The 17,618-nt window shown below is 39.1% G+C and overlaps 1 protein-coding gene across 3 annotated transcripts in view; it reads left to right on the top strand.

Moving 5' to 3' along the window:
• The window catches only part of edil3a (EGF-like repeats and discoidin I-like domains 3a), a 122,972-nt gene extending 110,457 nt beyond the window's left edge, over positions 1-12,515 (top strand). For all 3 annotated transcript variants that reach the window (XM_076997684.1, XM_076997685.1, XM_076997683.1), the window contains one exon: positions 9,946-12,515. In XM_076997684.1, coding sequence (XP_076853799.1) covers positions 9,946-10,095 — 150 coding nt within the window. In that variant the 3' untranslated portion in view covers positions 10,096-12,515. The remainder of the gene's footprint in view (positions 1-9,945) is intronic.
• Positions 12,516-17,618: the final 5,103 nt, after the last annotated feature.

The following is a 17,618-nucleotide window of genomic DNA, read 5'->3' as shown; positions in this document are numbered from 1 at the left end:
CTTGTACTCCGTAGTACGCGCCGCTCTTGCATGACGTGGATGAAGCCTAGAGATGGCATACGGAGGATACGACTTTCGCTGGGTGTTCACTGCCTGCACCGCGCAGTCGAGTTCTCACTGTGCCTCCCCTTAATGACCACAAGCAGTAACAGTTCTTTGTGAAGACGGATGGTTTATGGTGTAACAAACTCATTTCCCATCGTGAGAACTACAAATACAGGATTGCAAAGATATTTGCTATAAATGACAAAGATCATGACATTTATCCTTTAACTTCATTAATGTAACTAAAGCAAATGTAACATGTTCGATACAATTCACGTCTTTAAGAAATGCGCTACATATACCTGCATTAGCAGACTAACATTCACGTAGAAACAAATATTAAACAAACCTCGTTAACTGCTTTCGCTAAAGGAGAGGAAATATAACATCTCGTAGTCTGACGAAAGTCAGATGAACTTCTCTTCAGTAGTAGTTACTTTATCTTAGACAATGAACTTGAGAATATAAAGAATAACACCAACACGACGACAACTTAAAGTAAACACATGTGCTTTTCAAATCAAAAAAGAAAGAAAGAAAAACAGCGAAGTGGAGTGTAAAATCAGCAGTTGTCTACAAGCAACCCGGACCCCCAGAAAAACCGTTCGTCTCTATGGCAACACTAAACACAACCGCACAAAAGTAAACAACTCGTCTGTCAGCTACACGCAGAATGGAGAACGGAGAATGGAGAACGGAGAATAGAGAACACAGGATGGAGAACGCAGAATGGAGAACACAGAATGGAGAACGGAGAATAGAGAACACAGGATGGAGAACGCAGAATGGAGAACACAGAATGGAGAACGGAGAATAGAGAATGGAGAATAGAGAACACAGGATGGAGAACGCAGAATGGAGAACACAGAATGGAGAACGGAGAATAGAGAACGGAGAATAGAGAACACAGGATGGAGAACGCAGAATGGAGAACACAGAATGGAGAACGGAGAATAGAGAACGGAGAATAGAGAACACAGGATGGAGAACGCAGAATGGAGAACACAGAATGGAGAACGGAGAATGGAGAATAGAGAACACAGAATGAAGAACGCAGAATGGAGAACGGAGAATAGAGAACACAGGATGGAGAACGCAGAATGGAGAACACAGAATGGAGAACGGAGAATGGAGAATAGAGAACACAGAATGGAGAATGGAGAACGCAGAATGGAGAACACAGAATTAAGAGCCATCAGTGGAGCTATAGTTCCCAGAATCTTGTGCCTTGGAGTAATTCATTCCTGTCAGATCCTGCACTCCCCGGTCTCGCCTCCAGAGGTCTGACTCCCCAGAGTTTTAGTGTTGCCCAGCTGTCTGTCATTACATCTGATTGACAAGCGTATTTAATACTGCCCAGCCTTCTTGTTCTTTGCAAAGTATTGCCATTCTTTCTTAGTTTGCATACCGAGCGTTTATATCTATTTAGCCTCTCTGTGTATGATTCTCTGCCTGGTTCTCTCGACGTTGCCTTTGCCTTGCCCTCGACATTACCTCTGTTATCTGGATTATTCGACCCCTTGTTGCTTGTACGACTACGTTTTCTGGATTGTCCTATATTAAACCTTTTGACCTGCACATGGATCCCAACCTGCCTCATGATTCTGATCCATTACAATTCCCTTCTTCCAGAAGGACAGATAGTTATAGATCAACAGAGACAGTATATTATTAGATATTAATTCAAGAGTGAGTGTGGCAAGACACTCCAGAATTGGCCTCTCTCAACCTAGTGAGTAAATACATCCAAGTAAAGAGAAACTGCCAATGCCACCTGGCAAAAAGAAGAAAACAAATTCAACTGTAATAAGAAAAGATGAGATGTTTTTCTTTTAATGAACATTTTGTTCCCATCAAAACAAATTAGACAACAACTTCAAACAAGCATTATAACACCTGTTTTTATATCATTTCACCCTGTCCATCCACCCACCCACACTGATTATAAGACATTGCTTTAATGGTCCATTAACTCCCATTACCATGTTCACTTGTATTGGAAACCATATGTTACAACATTGTATTAGCGTGTGAACAATAATCTGTAACACCACAGTATCTGTGTGCAATCTTAATCAAGTCCCCCAGCAAGCACAAGTGGCCATTGCTAACATGACTATGCAGACCAGTCATTGCCAATATCAAACATCCACCAATGTCATAGATCTGAAAACCGTCCCTGACCCACATCCCAAAGAGGTCAGGGGAACGCCCACTCATGAAGCACTGACCAAACAATAACCCACGAGCCCACGAGAGGAGGTGCGGTTGGGGAGGGGCAGGCCAGGGGCAGCAGGGGGAGGCAGGGGAGATAGCCCCAAGACTGCCCCCTGCTGCCTCTGGCCTGCCCCTCCCCAACCGCACCTCCTCTCGTGAGCTTCGCTAACCTTCAGCTCTCAACCAGTATATCTCACCTCATCTGGAATGAGATGCTGCCATCCCCCCCTGGTGACCCTCGTGACGCTAGTCGTGTTGACGCATGACGGCACAATGCTAACATGCTAACCATGTTACAATGCAGGTGCCAGCAAAGATCCACTGTGCTGAATAAGCATTGGCAGAGTTGGATTAACGCCCGCAGTGGGCGACTAAATACAGCTCAGAAGATAATTGCTTAGGCAGAGTGAGCATAAGAAAGTGATATATTCAAAAGTGAGATATAACAAAGTGAAATATAACAAAGAGAGATATAATGAAGTGAACAAAGTGAGAGCAGATTAGACATTGTTGATCTTATCTTCTCAACACCAGAACACTGGAACATGGCTGAATCTTTGCATGTTGAGCTTTCTATCACAAATCCTGAAACACAGGATCTTATGAATAAGCACCTGCAGTTACTGCTGTTTTAAATAGTTCTTTGTTTCTATTCCAGCTATGTCTGTAATAGCACTGTTGTCATTTACAACAGCCATTCACAAAAGATAAATGTAAACAAAATATATACTGTGGCCGTTATGCTGATATAAGAGCTAAAGCCCCGTTTGTTAGGTTTCACTTAAAAGACTAAAGAGGATTTGCTGCTTTTGACTGAGCGTGTCATCATATAGGTCTATTGCTTAAAGATCTTTCATTTTTTTAATCCACAGTGTTCATGCACAAAAAATAAAGCTGCTTTGTTATTTTACACTGTCCAATTAAAAGACAATGTAGCCTGCAGCCAAGCAGCAACACATTTTCTCTTTTAATTAAATGGTTTATATTCAAAGGCGTTTTTAAAGTTTGTCACAACTGTTGTGCATTTGTTGTTTTAGGTGTCTTTCCTCTCTTCAAAACCTGTTATTACTGAATCCTCAATGCAATGCTTTATGGGTATTTAGAGTGCCATTCTTTGCCATTGTCTGCTCTAGCACCTCTTTTTATGTGAACACAAAAAAAGCATATATTCTGAGGTAAAGCAGATAGCTAATTTCTGTAAAACACTATCATTAAAAAATCATCTTTCTGGAACATTTTATGAAAAGGGCAGTAATAGTAATAAACTTCAGCCACTAGAGCAGGACATAAGAAGTTTGTTCAACACAGGTTCTGTTCGCATGGTGTGTCAATAAATAAATAAGTGAAATGTGTCCAACAGCAGTCAGCGTATGAAGAAGAAAATAAGCACTATGCTTTGATCCTGCAGTATTTACATTACTGTATCATGACTCGTGATTCGTGATTCATGATTCATGAGGCATTGAATTCTAGGCGCACCATTTTCTCCTAAGACAACCCAATGTTACTTGACCTTCTCGGATGACAAATGTCAGTCCCGTTCTCTCATTAACTCGTTGGCGGTGGCCTTTTCTCAGCCAGCTGCTGTTGATGGAGCAGATTAGGAGAGGTCCTCGCGGCCGTCCGCCGGGACCGGCGAGATCCTCCCCATGCCTGCTGGCGATGCAGGGGATCCGCCATGGGATCTGCCTCCATATGCTGGGCTCACTTCAAAGGCAATGTTTACGATCCAAGCAGCCTCATGCCCTGAAGAGGCTATGAAGTGATACTTAGTCCCTCTTGTGTGATCCTCTTTCCCTAACAAGATCTCTCCCTTTGAATGAGGGGGGAAAAAAGAAAGATCACAACTGCTTCTCAGCCCTGCTCTAATCCTGCTGCCTCTCCCTAACTCTCCCTTGACTCGCGCGCGATAATCGTAAACATTCAATTGCGTGGAGCAAAGATTTATCTGATATCTCCAGAGTGCTACCCAGTCGTCAAACAGGTGCACTGATCTGGAATCAGATAACACCCAGCACTGCACGGGCTCTTGCGTCCTGGCACAATAAACTGATCTTGAATCAGCGCTCACCTGCTTTGATGTGTTTTATGAACGCAGAGCCAATTCCTTCTTTGTATAATCATGTGTGAATAGGACGTGTAAGGCACGGGCGCAATGAAAACATTGTTAACCACGGTTTGTTGAGAAGGCCCTGCCAAGGGAGGTGTCTCATTCCTGAGAATTTCAGCAGTGCTCACTGTCTGAGGGACAGATGTGTGGTAGGGAAAGATGAACTCTCACTGCCAAAGTCGTCATGATTTTTAGGGCTTGAATTCTGCTTTTATATCTGCCATTGCTTTTGTAATTATAGTAAGGGACACTCAAGGCCCGGTCCAGTGGATTTATCCCTCAAATGAGATTTCTATTACCCCCTGCTTAAAATAATAAGAATGGATTCATGGAAATAACAGTGGACCTCAGCCAATGCCACCCATAGGCACATTTTGTCTCTATTACAGTCAACTTTGTGCTCAATTAGGTCCACATAGACATTTAATTACCAACAAAGCACAAAGCATAATGGCACTTTCCCCTTTTTTTATTATATACATTTTTTGATTTAATGAAAATAATAATTATTCATTTTTAAATAGCAATTTTAGTTACAAACTTTAGTTACAAACTTGAAAGCACTTCACACATTAAATGATAAAGATTATAATGGTACTAAAGTCATTCTTACTAAAAAATAAAAAAAAAACATAAAACCAGACAGTATACAATAAAAGATAAAAACCCAATAAACTAGATATAGGCCTTCCTAACCTGAATGTTATTAATGGATTAAATATCGTGTATATATAACATTCCTACTGTATAGAATTTTCTAATATATAAAATACATTTTACATACATTATATGTAATAAAGGTACAGTATGTAGAGGGCTCTATTAGCAGAAATTGAATACAGAAACCATGTTTTCATTAGTGTATAATCACTAATCATCTTTCTGTTTGTTAAGACCTTCATATCTACATGGTGTAACGCGGGACCCTCCAGGAGAGTATGGGGCGGGCACACATGCGAGAGTGGGTGGGGTTTATGGGCGGGGCTTATTCATATTCATCTCTTTCTCCAACTTGGCCGTAGACAAATGAAGAGGACGTGGACAACGAGGCATGGTGAAAAAACAATGAGGAACAAATATACAAAACAAAAACACAATGAACTTAAAACAGGGAGATACCAAAGACAAGGATGAAATGAGCTAACTACAGTAAACAAGACACTGCCATGAAATAAAGAAAATGACGTATAATGTATCGAAACACACAAACTGGGAGAAACATCCAAACATTACCCAAAGTAAACAAGGAACAGTTGCCAGTACTACAGGGGGCAGGGCTACAAATAAAGGCGTGAACCAACAAGGACAAAACGTACACGGAAGCAAAAACAAAACATAGGACATGATTGACAAAAGGGGCGGAGCCAGATGTGACGCATGGGCAACACATCCTCTTCCAACAGAGGCACCGCCATGCTTCTACAGTAGCCCAGAATGGACAAAGCTAAACAGTGGCTCTAGAGTGTGCCTTCATACTTTTCTGCAGATTTCTGGTAACTCTATAGCAACGTTTTGAAGACGTAGAAAGAAGAATCAGTGGTGGTTGAAGGTGCTGGCTACCTGTTGTGTGTTGTGAGTTTGAGAACACATTTTGATAAATGGAAGATTGTGTTTGCCATTATGACAAGAGCAAGCAAGAGAGGGTGAATCCTCACCACCAAAAGAGCAGAGAACATGAAGAAGCAAAATTAAATCAGGGCAGGCGATGGCATAAGACGAGGAGAACCACTGGCCTGGCCATTCCCAAAGAGACATCACTGAAGAGGCGCAGATATCGTCATCTTAGCGATGCAAAAGTGGCCTCTATCCTGTCAGAAAGGGCCATTTAGCATCAAGATCAAAGTGGCGTTTTTGTTTGATACCTTTAGCTTGAACATGGCCATGAGTATAGTTACCAGAACAAGTAGTTTCTCCCCCATGTCAGCAGCAGCAGCGTTAACATGGTGCCTAATATTCAGATTGTAATTGGTTTAAAAGCACTGACTGAATAAATATGCTCCATGTAAAACTTCAATCAGAATATAAAGGCCCGAACTGATAAACATTTAAATCGGTTGCAGAGAGGGTAGTTTACACTGTTCATAAACCAATAAAAAATAGATAAATGTAACCATGTAAATTATTTAAAGTGAATTGAAATGCTATAAGAGATCGGCAAAATATGCAGGAGCTTGACATTTGATTGCTTAAAAAAAAAATGGCAGCCGCTGTGGAGTTTTATAGGGAGTAAGCATAAATGAAATAACTCCTTTTTAATGTTTGGGGCTGTTGCATTCTGACCTAACTGAATCTTACCTGGACCCAGCCAGAAACTGCAATGTTGTAATAGTCTAACCTAGAAGATATGAGAGTATGAGCTTTAGTGCCAGGTAGGGTTTGCACTTTAATTTTGTTCCATAAATGGATGTTTCATAAATGACCAAGTGTAATTTTAATAAAATCTAAAATAATAAAAGCTGGTATTTTTGAGTCTCATAACACTTATAGAATTATTTGATAGGTGTTATGAGATTCAAAAAGACCAGCGTGAAGGGATATGTCGTGGCCTTTTTGTTCACAAAAACTCATCAAGGTTTTGAATTCAATTTTCTTCTGCAGTCTTGATACAATCAATAGTGCTGTTTATAGAAGTAGAGTTTCTACTGAGACTTTTATATTTTGATTTATATTTTGGTTTGTGTAACTGCTGAATATTAACAAAACAATAAACATACCTGTGCATCATCAGCACAAAAATAAAAGCCAGCATTGTTTTTGACAAAAACACATCCAAGCGCCTGAATATTAAAGGACACAGAAGAATATGACGGTGTAAAAGAGAACCAACCCTGTGGGGCGTCACACCGTGCAGTTTTACTCTTTCAATATGTTCTGACCAAATTTCCATGAAAATATTGTGGTCATCAGTGTTTCTCCTTCAAAGCGTTCCACTCAGTTGCAAGAAGGTAATGAATGTAGCGAATGTAAAGAAGGTATATACGCACTTTCACTGGGCACAATAGCCTGTCTGATTCTGTGTTATAATGCTTCTGAAAGCCAGACCATATTACTTCATGCATGTTATTTCTATTTCAGAAATAGGTTTGCTCCAAAGCCATAGGTAAAATGAAGAGCTGAGAGATATGAAATATGAGTTCTTAAAGTAATGGCTATATAGCCATATGGCTGTTAACATGAAATTAAGAATAAATAATAAATATATAACTTAATATACATTTATATTATACTGCACATAATAAATCTATAATATCATAATATATATAATAATGTAATATATTACAATAAAAATATACATATCATATATTATTATTATTGTTATTATATAACAAATATAAATAGTCCTCCAGATACATCAGAACCTTGGAGAAGATGAGAAAATTGGCTTTTAAAAGATCCTTGCTGTTTAAACGCTTAATCTTATGCTGAAAATATGCAAGACATCTGACCTTTTAATAATGTAAAAATCCTACAAAGAATTAGGAAGAACTATTGAATGCAAATTTAAATTTTGACCCTTCACATACCGTATAAGGTTTCTTTATAAATCCGCTCCTTATAAAAAGACCTTAAAGAGTCTCTTTACCTTGAAAATCTTAACTGATTTTGCTGGGCGTGTATAGGTTTCCTATTTATACATCCTCTCTGGGAGCAAAAGGTCATCAGAACGTTGATGGAAAATTCAGCACACATTTTGTTTTGAGACTGACCTCTGTTAAGATTATTTTCATTGTACATCCCTCCATACAGACAGAACTCAGAGAGAGAGAAAGAGAAATAAAATAATGGTGTCCATTATAAGTGTTATGAGTCAATGGGTTTTCTATTGTATGAACAAGAAAACATGTCAAAATGATCGTCTGTTGTAAGCCAAACACCACGGAATTACTTTATAGAGGTTAAGCTGAAAAATTCTGGAATATTCCATTAAGGAAGCAGAAGGTTGTTCTGACTCAATCAGGCAACACCCCATTCTTTGGAGGTCTGTGTTGAGGTACACTGGATTGTCTAGGTCAGTGGTTCTCAAACTTTTTAGACAAAGTACCACCAACTGTCAAACGAAAAACCTCCACGTACCACCTACTACCCCCCCCCCCCCCCCCCCCCCCCCCCAAAAAAAAAGAAAAAGCTGTTTGGCAAGTTTAAGTTGATCACGATGGTTGGCGCCAGAGCGAACTAGTAACTCATTGAATCATAGATGTGGATCAGAGGTAAATAAACTAGATTTTTTTTTGTCGACGTGAGAAATCGGATGTGTGGCGTGTGAAGACGGTCAAATGCGTGTGTCTCACGCATTTGGCAACCCTGCTCATTACACACATATGTTATAATGTAGTTCTCCTGTAGTTCGTGTTGGTAGTGGTTGGTTTACAGCACAAAAAGTCTTCGTGCGACATACCCTCATACTCATATCGCACGTAAACGAGCAAGTTGGCTAAATATGCGACATCTATGGATTCATCTAACTGCAGTGAGAAGCATTTACTCATTTTAATTCTCTCGGTCAATGTTTGTCTGACATTGTCCACCATTTCATCAATTCTGCGAGTGACCGTGTCGTTTGAAAGATGCACCAGGTCGAACTGTTTAGCGACATTTTCTCCGCACATAATACGAGTAATCCCTTTTAGTTTCTGAATTTCAGGACTTGTCATAATTCTGTTTTAATAAAAAAAAATGTGTTGTGTAAAAAAAAAAAAAAAAGCATCTTTAATTTTCCGAGTTCATCTGGCGTACCACCGCGGGGTGCTCTGCGTACCACCAGTGGTACGCGTACCACAGTTTGAGAACCACTGGTCTAGGTGCTTCAATAGGAAATAAATCTGCCCTTAAAATCCAGTGGAGAACTTTTAACTTTTCTGTTTGTTTTGTTGTTGTTGTTTTTCATATTTCAGCTTGTTTATAGGAGTGAGCTTTTTACCCTGGAAGCTTCCAACATGCACTGTTTAAAAGATAATTTTCAAAAAGCACCCTTAGGTAGAGGAGAATGTTATTTTTAAATGATACAGTCTAATGAAGACATCTTCTGACCAAGCAGATTATGTATTTTGACACGACCCCTGTTAATCACAAGCAATGGCATTTTAAGTCTTAGAAAAATGCAGAAATGCACAATGCTTTTTTTTATCTCAGCATATTAGTAACAGACACAGTGTAAATATCAAAACACTTATTTCCCGTTGGTTAATTTTCACCACAGAACATGATTTAGAAAGATCATAAAGCTATGTATTTGCGTCCTACCATTTCACTTCCTTTTATACATTTTATTTTCCATAATAACTTATTCAAATGGAATGTGCAAAACTATAAAAGGCAAAAATCCATTCCTTACATATATTTACTAGATTGCAAACAAAAGTCCATTACAGTGTACTGGAGTAAAGTTCAGAAAGGCCTCTACAAAAACAAAAGGAGTCAAATCAGTTCTTTAACATTTCCAATTATTCTGCAGACTTTAACGGGGATTGGTCTTTGATGGAACAAAGAACCTTTGAACTTTTCACAGTCAAGCTAGTTGGATGTCTACTAGTGTTTGAAATTTAATTGAATTATTTTCTGCTGTTCTCTTGTAGGTTTTTCAAGGAAACTTTGACAATGACACACACAGGAAAAATGTGATAGATCCTCCAATCTATGCCCGGTTCATCCGGATCCTTCCATGGTCATGGTATGGGAGAATCACTTTGCGCGCAGAGTTACTCGGATGCACGGAGGAAGACTAAACATCCCTAGCAGCCACCACCCCCCCCCCCCCCCCCCCCCTTTCTTCTTGGTACACTCCAGTACCCTATCCAGATTCAATATAAACTTTGCTCAGTCTGTAAAAAATTTCAGTTTCCAATGAAGTTTTTAAAAAATGATTTTGAAAGTTAAGTTTCCCTTTGTTTTGGGAGGGCGGGGTCAGGTCGGAGTTTGATGCTTTGTACGGTAAAAATCATGTTTGTCCTCTCAGTTTCTTGTAGTTCAAGTTGAAATGTTTTTGCCCTATGTTTCGAGTGGAATTTTAGCACCTTGTGGATGGGCTTATGGGAAAGGGGTTAGGGTTATTTCACTGTGGGTCAAGCAGTGGGGCTCAACCACTGTATGGTGTCACTTTTAAGACAAAATGCTATGTTTCACGGACCATAACAGAAACTAGCTCATAACCGAAACAAAGGTAACACACTTTTAAATCACCACTAATATTACAGTATGATTTAAGATTTTCTTTTAACACCTTATCAAATTACCAAGACAATATAATAAGACACAGTTGTTGTGTAGACAAAAATACGATTCTCTTGTATTATATGTAAAACACTAAATTACTGCATGGCACATAAATTACATTAGATGTATAAGACATTTAATTCCCTATGCATTGTATCTTTGCCCCTGATTAAACATTTCTTATCACTTGAATTGATCATTTTGAATCTAAATATTACATAAAGAAGTCACTTGACAAGCCAAAACATTCAAACATTTTTGTAAAGCATTAAAGGGTTAAAGAAGTGCACCTAACTCAGCTCTTGCCAAATTTGGACAGGTATTAATAAAATAGGAAAATGGTCAAGTGCACTTCAAAGACAAAGCTACACCTGTAGCTACATCTGTACACCTTTGTCATGCGATATGTTGGCCATCGATGGAATGTTTTAATCTGGGAAAACTGTGTCCACTGAAATTACACATTTAGTATCCGGGGCTAACATGTCTCTGTTTTTCTTTAGTTAATTTATTTTGTTTGTTACGTATATGTTATTGAACGTCAAATTGCGTCTCAGCATTTTCTTATTTATGTTCCGGAGTTTTGTTGCCGTTTTGTTGCCTCTGTGTTAGCTTGTCTTTACATTACTCAGCTACTGTATTTCTCCTTATTTTCTCATAAATGTAAAATCCTCAGGTTAGATATCAGTCGCCCTTTTTTATTGATCTTTTATTTCACTTAAAAATCTTTAAAAATAAATAACTTCATAAAATAAAACTAATCATGTTTTCATGGGCAAAAAAGCCAAGGGACCCAAGGGATTAATAGGATCCAAAATAAAAAATATGCATTTTATAGCCTATAGAAATTTTGTTTTGTTTTTTGTTGCTGTCTATTTCCTTTTTTGTTTGTTTGTTTTTTGACACTTTCATGTTACTATTTTCCCCTCATTTCTACATATTCAAAACATTAATATATTGTAATTTAAAAAAAGGTCATGGACAGAAATATTTGCAGTCATTACTGACTCATTATGTCCAGTGAGCACCATTAAACCATTGAACTATTCTATCATTTATTCGTTAGTCTCACAGAAAATAACAGATTTTAATGAGGTAACAAAGGGTTAAATCACTTTAAGTCTGTCTTTACCTTCGTCCATTTGTAATGTATTCTGAAGAGAGTGGTTATGTGTTCTGAAGAGGAAGTGCAGCCACTGAGGGGTGTATTATAATAATATCCTAGGGATTCATAATTTGTACAATCTTGAATGTGATGTGTCCAAAAAATAAGATAAAAAAAACATTAACATTGTTTATCCACAGTATGGTGACATGAAACGTATACATCATGTACAGTTGGCATATATTTTCTAACAAATAAATGTTGCAAGGCATCATATATTTCTATTTGATTTCTTCTGATTTGTTACCATATATGGAGTTGATATGATAACCTTGTCTAACGTTTCCCTGTGTCTGTAAGGTTTTCTTCTAACACTGTTCAAATGACTTGTGTGCACACTGTAACAGTTTTGTACAGATTTTTGGGGCCTATCAATCTAAGAAGACACCCCCTGAAAATGTCCACAGGCACATTTTTTAAATGCTATGTATATTGGTGGGTCCAATGGTCCAGTATTTCCATTTTATGTGCTGTGAATAGTGACTTTTGGAAAATGTGTAGAGATAAAAATCAGGGGAACCCAATGGAACACACATTCTTTATTATTATTTTTTATTTTTTTACTTTTCATTTTTGTTTGCTTTGATTTCTAAATATGTTGACTGCAATCCCTCTTTTTTCATTCTGTTTAAAGCAAGTGCTATCTGGCAAAATGTTCCAATAACATGCTGATTAGTCAAAGCTTGAAGAGTGTACAGAAAAGACAAGCCATTGCCACCAGTGAACCGCTCTTTGGTTTGACAAATAAAATGAAGTCTGTGAAAATCAGTCCGTTATTGCTCATTTTTAAACATGCTGAAACATGAGTGCTTTCCTCTGTCTAACCCACTTTTCACCATATACATATCCTCTTCAACTTGTCCTCAGCAGCCTTCATTTCATCTGCGTTCTAGTCTTACTCCAATTAGCTCACTTTACCAAGCTAGCAGAATGGGACTCAAAGTCCTGACGCATAACAATTGGATGCCCAGTAATTAACCAATTAATCAATTACTGGGCGTGGGAAAGAAAAAGTAATTACCTCATAATTCAGGTAAGTGAAGATGCACCAATTAAATCTCATTAGAAAACAATCTGTTTGGCCGCCCTGTCCCATCAGTCAGTGCCTGAGCTGCAAAACATGACGTGTCACATCAAACATGTTGAGGTCTTTATTGACTCGTATTTAAAGATGGAGGGAAAATACTCCCTGTGCATTTGAAGTGGAGATCAATGGATTGCAGAGCTCAAAAAGAGCAGAGCTTGCACAAATATGCAATATAATATAACACAAAAAATGTGCTTCACAGCATGTAGACATATTGTGAAGACCAAGCTTTGCTAGATCTCTGTTCTGCAGTAAAGCAATTAACTCATTTGGGTTCAACTAGCAATTGCCTGAAGAATTTATATCAGTAAAAGATTTTTGCAATTCTCTGTTCCGGTAAAAATGTAAGACTTTTTATAGCAGTTATAATGTCTTACTAGAAAACCAAGTTTTACAACAGGTATAAATTTATCTCTTTCCATCTCTTTATCTCTTTATCAACCGTTCCAATTAGTTTTTTTGTAGTATTATACTGCTGCTGTAATTGTACCTTCCCTTTACTAATGTGAACATCCAGATTTAAGTGTAACTTATAATTCACTAGGACATCTGAAAGACTATTTAGGCTTGCTTTATCAAGACATACAATAGCATTTAAAATATGTGCATACATGAGGTGGTATTTGAAAGTTCATGAATCCTTTAGCAGATCTCTGTTTTTTTGCACCTAAAAATTCTAAAAGTTATCCCCCAGCTTCAACAACCGTCACCCCACTTTTGTCACAAACGTAGATAAATAAATGAGACAGGATTATACTCATTTATTTATTGAGGAAAGTGATCAAATATTGCATATGGGAGGGGCAAAAGTGTGTAACGGTTACTTTCAGTATCTAGTGTGAGCCCTTCTGCAGGAAAAGCTGCATCAAATAATTTCTGGTGCAGTGGATGGAAAACTCCTCCGTTTTCCAGATTCAGCTCAGTTATGTCGGTGGGTTTCCTCACATGAACTGCTTGTTTCAGATCCTTCCACCACATTTCTATTGGATTAAGGTCAGCACTTTGACTTGGCCGCTCCAAAACCTAAACTTTAATCTTCTTTAACCCAAGAACTTGGGTGCTTAGGGTCACCGTCTAGATGCATGACCCACGTTCTCTTGACATTCAAAGACTTAGGGCCTGACATTTTCTTTTAGAATTTGCTGGTATACAGAATTCATTGTTCCATCAATGATGACAAGCTGTGTTGGCCCAGATGCAGGAAACCAGGCCCAAACCATGCTACCGCCACCACCATTGTTCTAATAGCCTCCTGGTTTATCCATGGGATCTTTAGCAAACTGATATAACTGACCATGAAACACATACTCAAACATGTGCTATGAAGGTCAAGTGTTGCTAAATTCCTGATTGTCATCTCACTGATCGACAAGACCTGTTCCAGTTATCTGCTAATCCTAAATATTCACTTACTTTTGCCACTTACAGATAAGTAATATTTTCACAATTTTCACAATAAATCAATTTGTAGTTGTGAATGGAGTTGTTGCCTTGGAATGGGATGAATTGTGTTGTAGATAGGAATGAGAGTCTGTAGGTTGTATAGTGGATGGTGGCATTTAAACACATATGTGTAAAATTCAGTGAAAGATCCAGAAAGGTTAACCTCATACCACGATGTGCTGTATTCCATCTGTATTCAAGAGCCAGTGGAATTTGGAGAACGAAGAAATGAACAGTTGGAGCTCATCAAATGTGGTTGTAGCAATACCGAAAATGTCATCAACGTATCTCAGACATTGTAAGACAGGGGCGTCAAAAGTGCGACCCGCCCGTTCACATTTCCACTCGTGCGCAGCCTCAGTTGGCCACAGCATTTTATATTTCACCAGAAGATGCAGATTTTGTGTTGATCTTTTCATGAGGCCTAAACTGACTGTGCATCGGCCTGTAAGTAACTACAGTATGAACCCGAAGGTGGCAGGCTTACCTCCCTGCATTCAACTGTATCACTGTCATAATAAAAGTGGAAGTCTCTCTCAAAATGGGGAGACCATTTTACTTATTTAGCATATGAACAAGCAAAGCTCTGGCTGAGGAACCAGAAGATGCGATCAACTTCAAGGGGTTTTGTGTGAGTGGTCAACAACCGTCAAAGACAAATTCTAGAGATGCAAGTGACAGAACTCAATTTGCATTCATTCACTGTAGTTGAAACTGAGTGGTAGTTTCATTCTAACTGCAGTTACAATGGGCAACACACCTGACATCTCATCCCTCACTGGAGGAGCGTAGGTGAGAGGCGGTATTATATATGTATATATGGTGCGCTCTTCTATCATTGGGTGTTCAGTCTAGCTCCACTGAATCTGTAGTGCATTTATACACTTCACTACTGCTCTTATTGTAATAAAAGTTTTCCATTTTGCATTTTGCTTTACTTCATCGCAAACACAATATCTGCAAAGATCCAATAATTCAGTAGATTATACTACCATCTTTTAGAATTCCATTAAAACTTGAATTCAATTTACTTGAAATCATTTTAAGCAATAATACGGCCTTGTGCATTAGCTGTGAGCTGATTCACTCTGCGTGGGTATGACTTCCAATAATGTTATGAATAATGTATCAAATCTCAAGATTGCATACTTAGTATTTGAAAAGTACAATGAAGATATAATTCAAATATAACCTCCTTGTCTGTGCAGAGGGGGCTTCGTTGGGACGTAGTTGCCGATGGTTCGTCTGTGTGCACACGTTGCCAGCCATCCCCTAACCTGCTCATCAACGGTCTGCTGTTGACCACACAGCCACTGCTGACAGCGTGTTGCTTGCATGGCAGTGCACTCTCAACTATGCATTAAATCGGAAAAGGCAGTGGCATGGATCTGGGCGCTGAGCTGCTGCAAGTTTAGCTGGCAGAGCTGTGTTTACAGGCTCTCAGGCCTTTATGCGTCAGTCTCCCTGCTGGGCCGAGCAGTCCAGCAGCCAGAAATAGCCGGCCAACTGTCCTGTGGTCTGAAACTGACCACTGATGAGAGACTGGAGGATAATGGAGGAGGAACGCCATTTGTGCATGGCAGGCTGTAGGCTGCACACCTACAAATGGTTTCTATTATAATGGGCATTCTAAAGAGGCTAGTGGGTGTTTGTGTGTGTTAAATATATAAGTGCTTCTGTCCAAAATGTCCTGTTTCTCTGGAAACTTTGTGTATTTCACTAAAATGTTTTAAATCTCTCTCTCTTTTTTTTCTCTCTCTCTCTCTCTGGCAGATAGTATCTATTGTTTCTATTATTTTGCTTTCACTTTTCCAGTGCAGAGGATAGAGATGTGTGTTATACTGAACTAGTATATCATAATAAATTGGGTTCGGTCATTTTATTGAGGGTTACTGACCCTAGCAGTTTTTTTTAAGAGCCACTATCTCTTGTAATTTCCTTAAAAGTGCTATGAAAATAATATAAACAAATGGCCTGAGGTGCACTTCCCAAAATATTTGCTGCAAGAGACACCCTCGTTGTAAACGTGGCCAAAGACCACTTCATGTGCCTTGTCATTTGGGGGTCTACACTGGTTTTGGGCAAAGCTAGGCGGTGTCTGCAGTAACTCCAAAATGTTGGACCACATCATCTAACATCACTTACAGCATCTGACACAGCAGCAACTCTGAAAGCAAATCCTGGTGTTCAGACAGGGTCCTGTCATGGTCACGTCACTCATGGGCTGCCTGGCAGCGTATTGAAATGAGGCGTGCTGAGCTTATCAGCAATGCCACTCTGGGGGTGGGAGCCCTTCTTCTCCAAGCAGAAGTGTGAACCTGCGCTGTCTGCCCTTGAACTCCGTCATTTTGACGCCTGCGTAAGGCCTTGTGGACTTTGACAGAGGGACAACCGTACCTGTTAGCATCATGGCAACCCTCGTGGATAAAGCTGTCACGTTCTCCAACATGTTCAGACAGCAAAGCGTCCCGACAGGGCTGACACCTCCACCACCTTCACCTTCAAAAAAAGGTTCAAAACAAATCCCGAACAATCTGATGTCATGAAGAACAGGGAAGCACATGTAGGCACATGTGATCTTAATTGCTTTGTTCAAACTCCCATGTGTTTACCATTTAAAAACCTTGACTTTGTCATTGTTTTTGTTGTTTGCTGTTAATAGTTGCATCATAAAGGTGTTTATTTCTAGTTAATTAATTTGGCATTTGTTAGGGGAATTGTGCTGAATTAATTTAGAAATCTGCCATTTAGAGATTTGCATCTGGGAAGTGTGTTAGTTATTCTCCCCATACCATCCTTTTTTTCTCTGTCTCACCTGTAGAAGATACTTTTTTTTAATGCTATATAAATATTCCATTTCTGTTTGGAATGCATAGAGCACCAGTGTTTGCGTTCAGCTATGCTGAGTAGTCTTGGCAACAAGCCACCCCTGATTATAAAACAAACAGTTTGGCATGGCGGTATTAAAAATGCATGACTGTCTCGGAGAGTTAATGGGGAAACTGTGAACACTGGCTGGCATGAACACAAAGGTGTGATCAAATATCGTGGCAAATATTCTTCAGTTTATGTTTTCTGAGCGTTATTATCATTTGAGAAGGTTTTATTGTTCGAAATGTCCTGATTTATGCATGCAAAAGGTATCTTTCCCCACCGTTTGTGGCCTAAGCTGCGAATAATCTCGCAATCTTCCTCGGGATCTGCACATCTCTCACTCTTTGAGATGTTCACCTTAAATGTGCAAATGCGGATGTGCTAACCCTGCGTCACTCTCTTTCACTTTTGCTTTTGGCGCGAGCCAAAAACCACAGGCGTAAACACAGTAACCCATCCAGCGTTAG

Source organism: Brachyhypopomus gauderio, chromosome 3 (genome assembly GCF_052324685.1).
Source record: "Brachyhypopomus gauderio isolate BG-103 chromosome 3, BGAUD_0.2, whole genome shotgun sequence".
Lineage (NCBI taxonomy): Eukaryota > Metazoa > Chordata > Actinopteri > Gymnotiformes > Hypopomidae > Brachyhypopomus > Brachyhypopomus gauderio.
The sequence above is the reverse complement of the archived record's forward strand: the minus strand, read 5'-3'. Positions and strand labels throughout refer to the sequence as shown.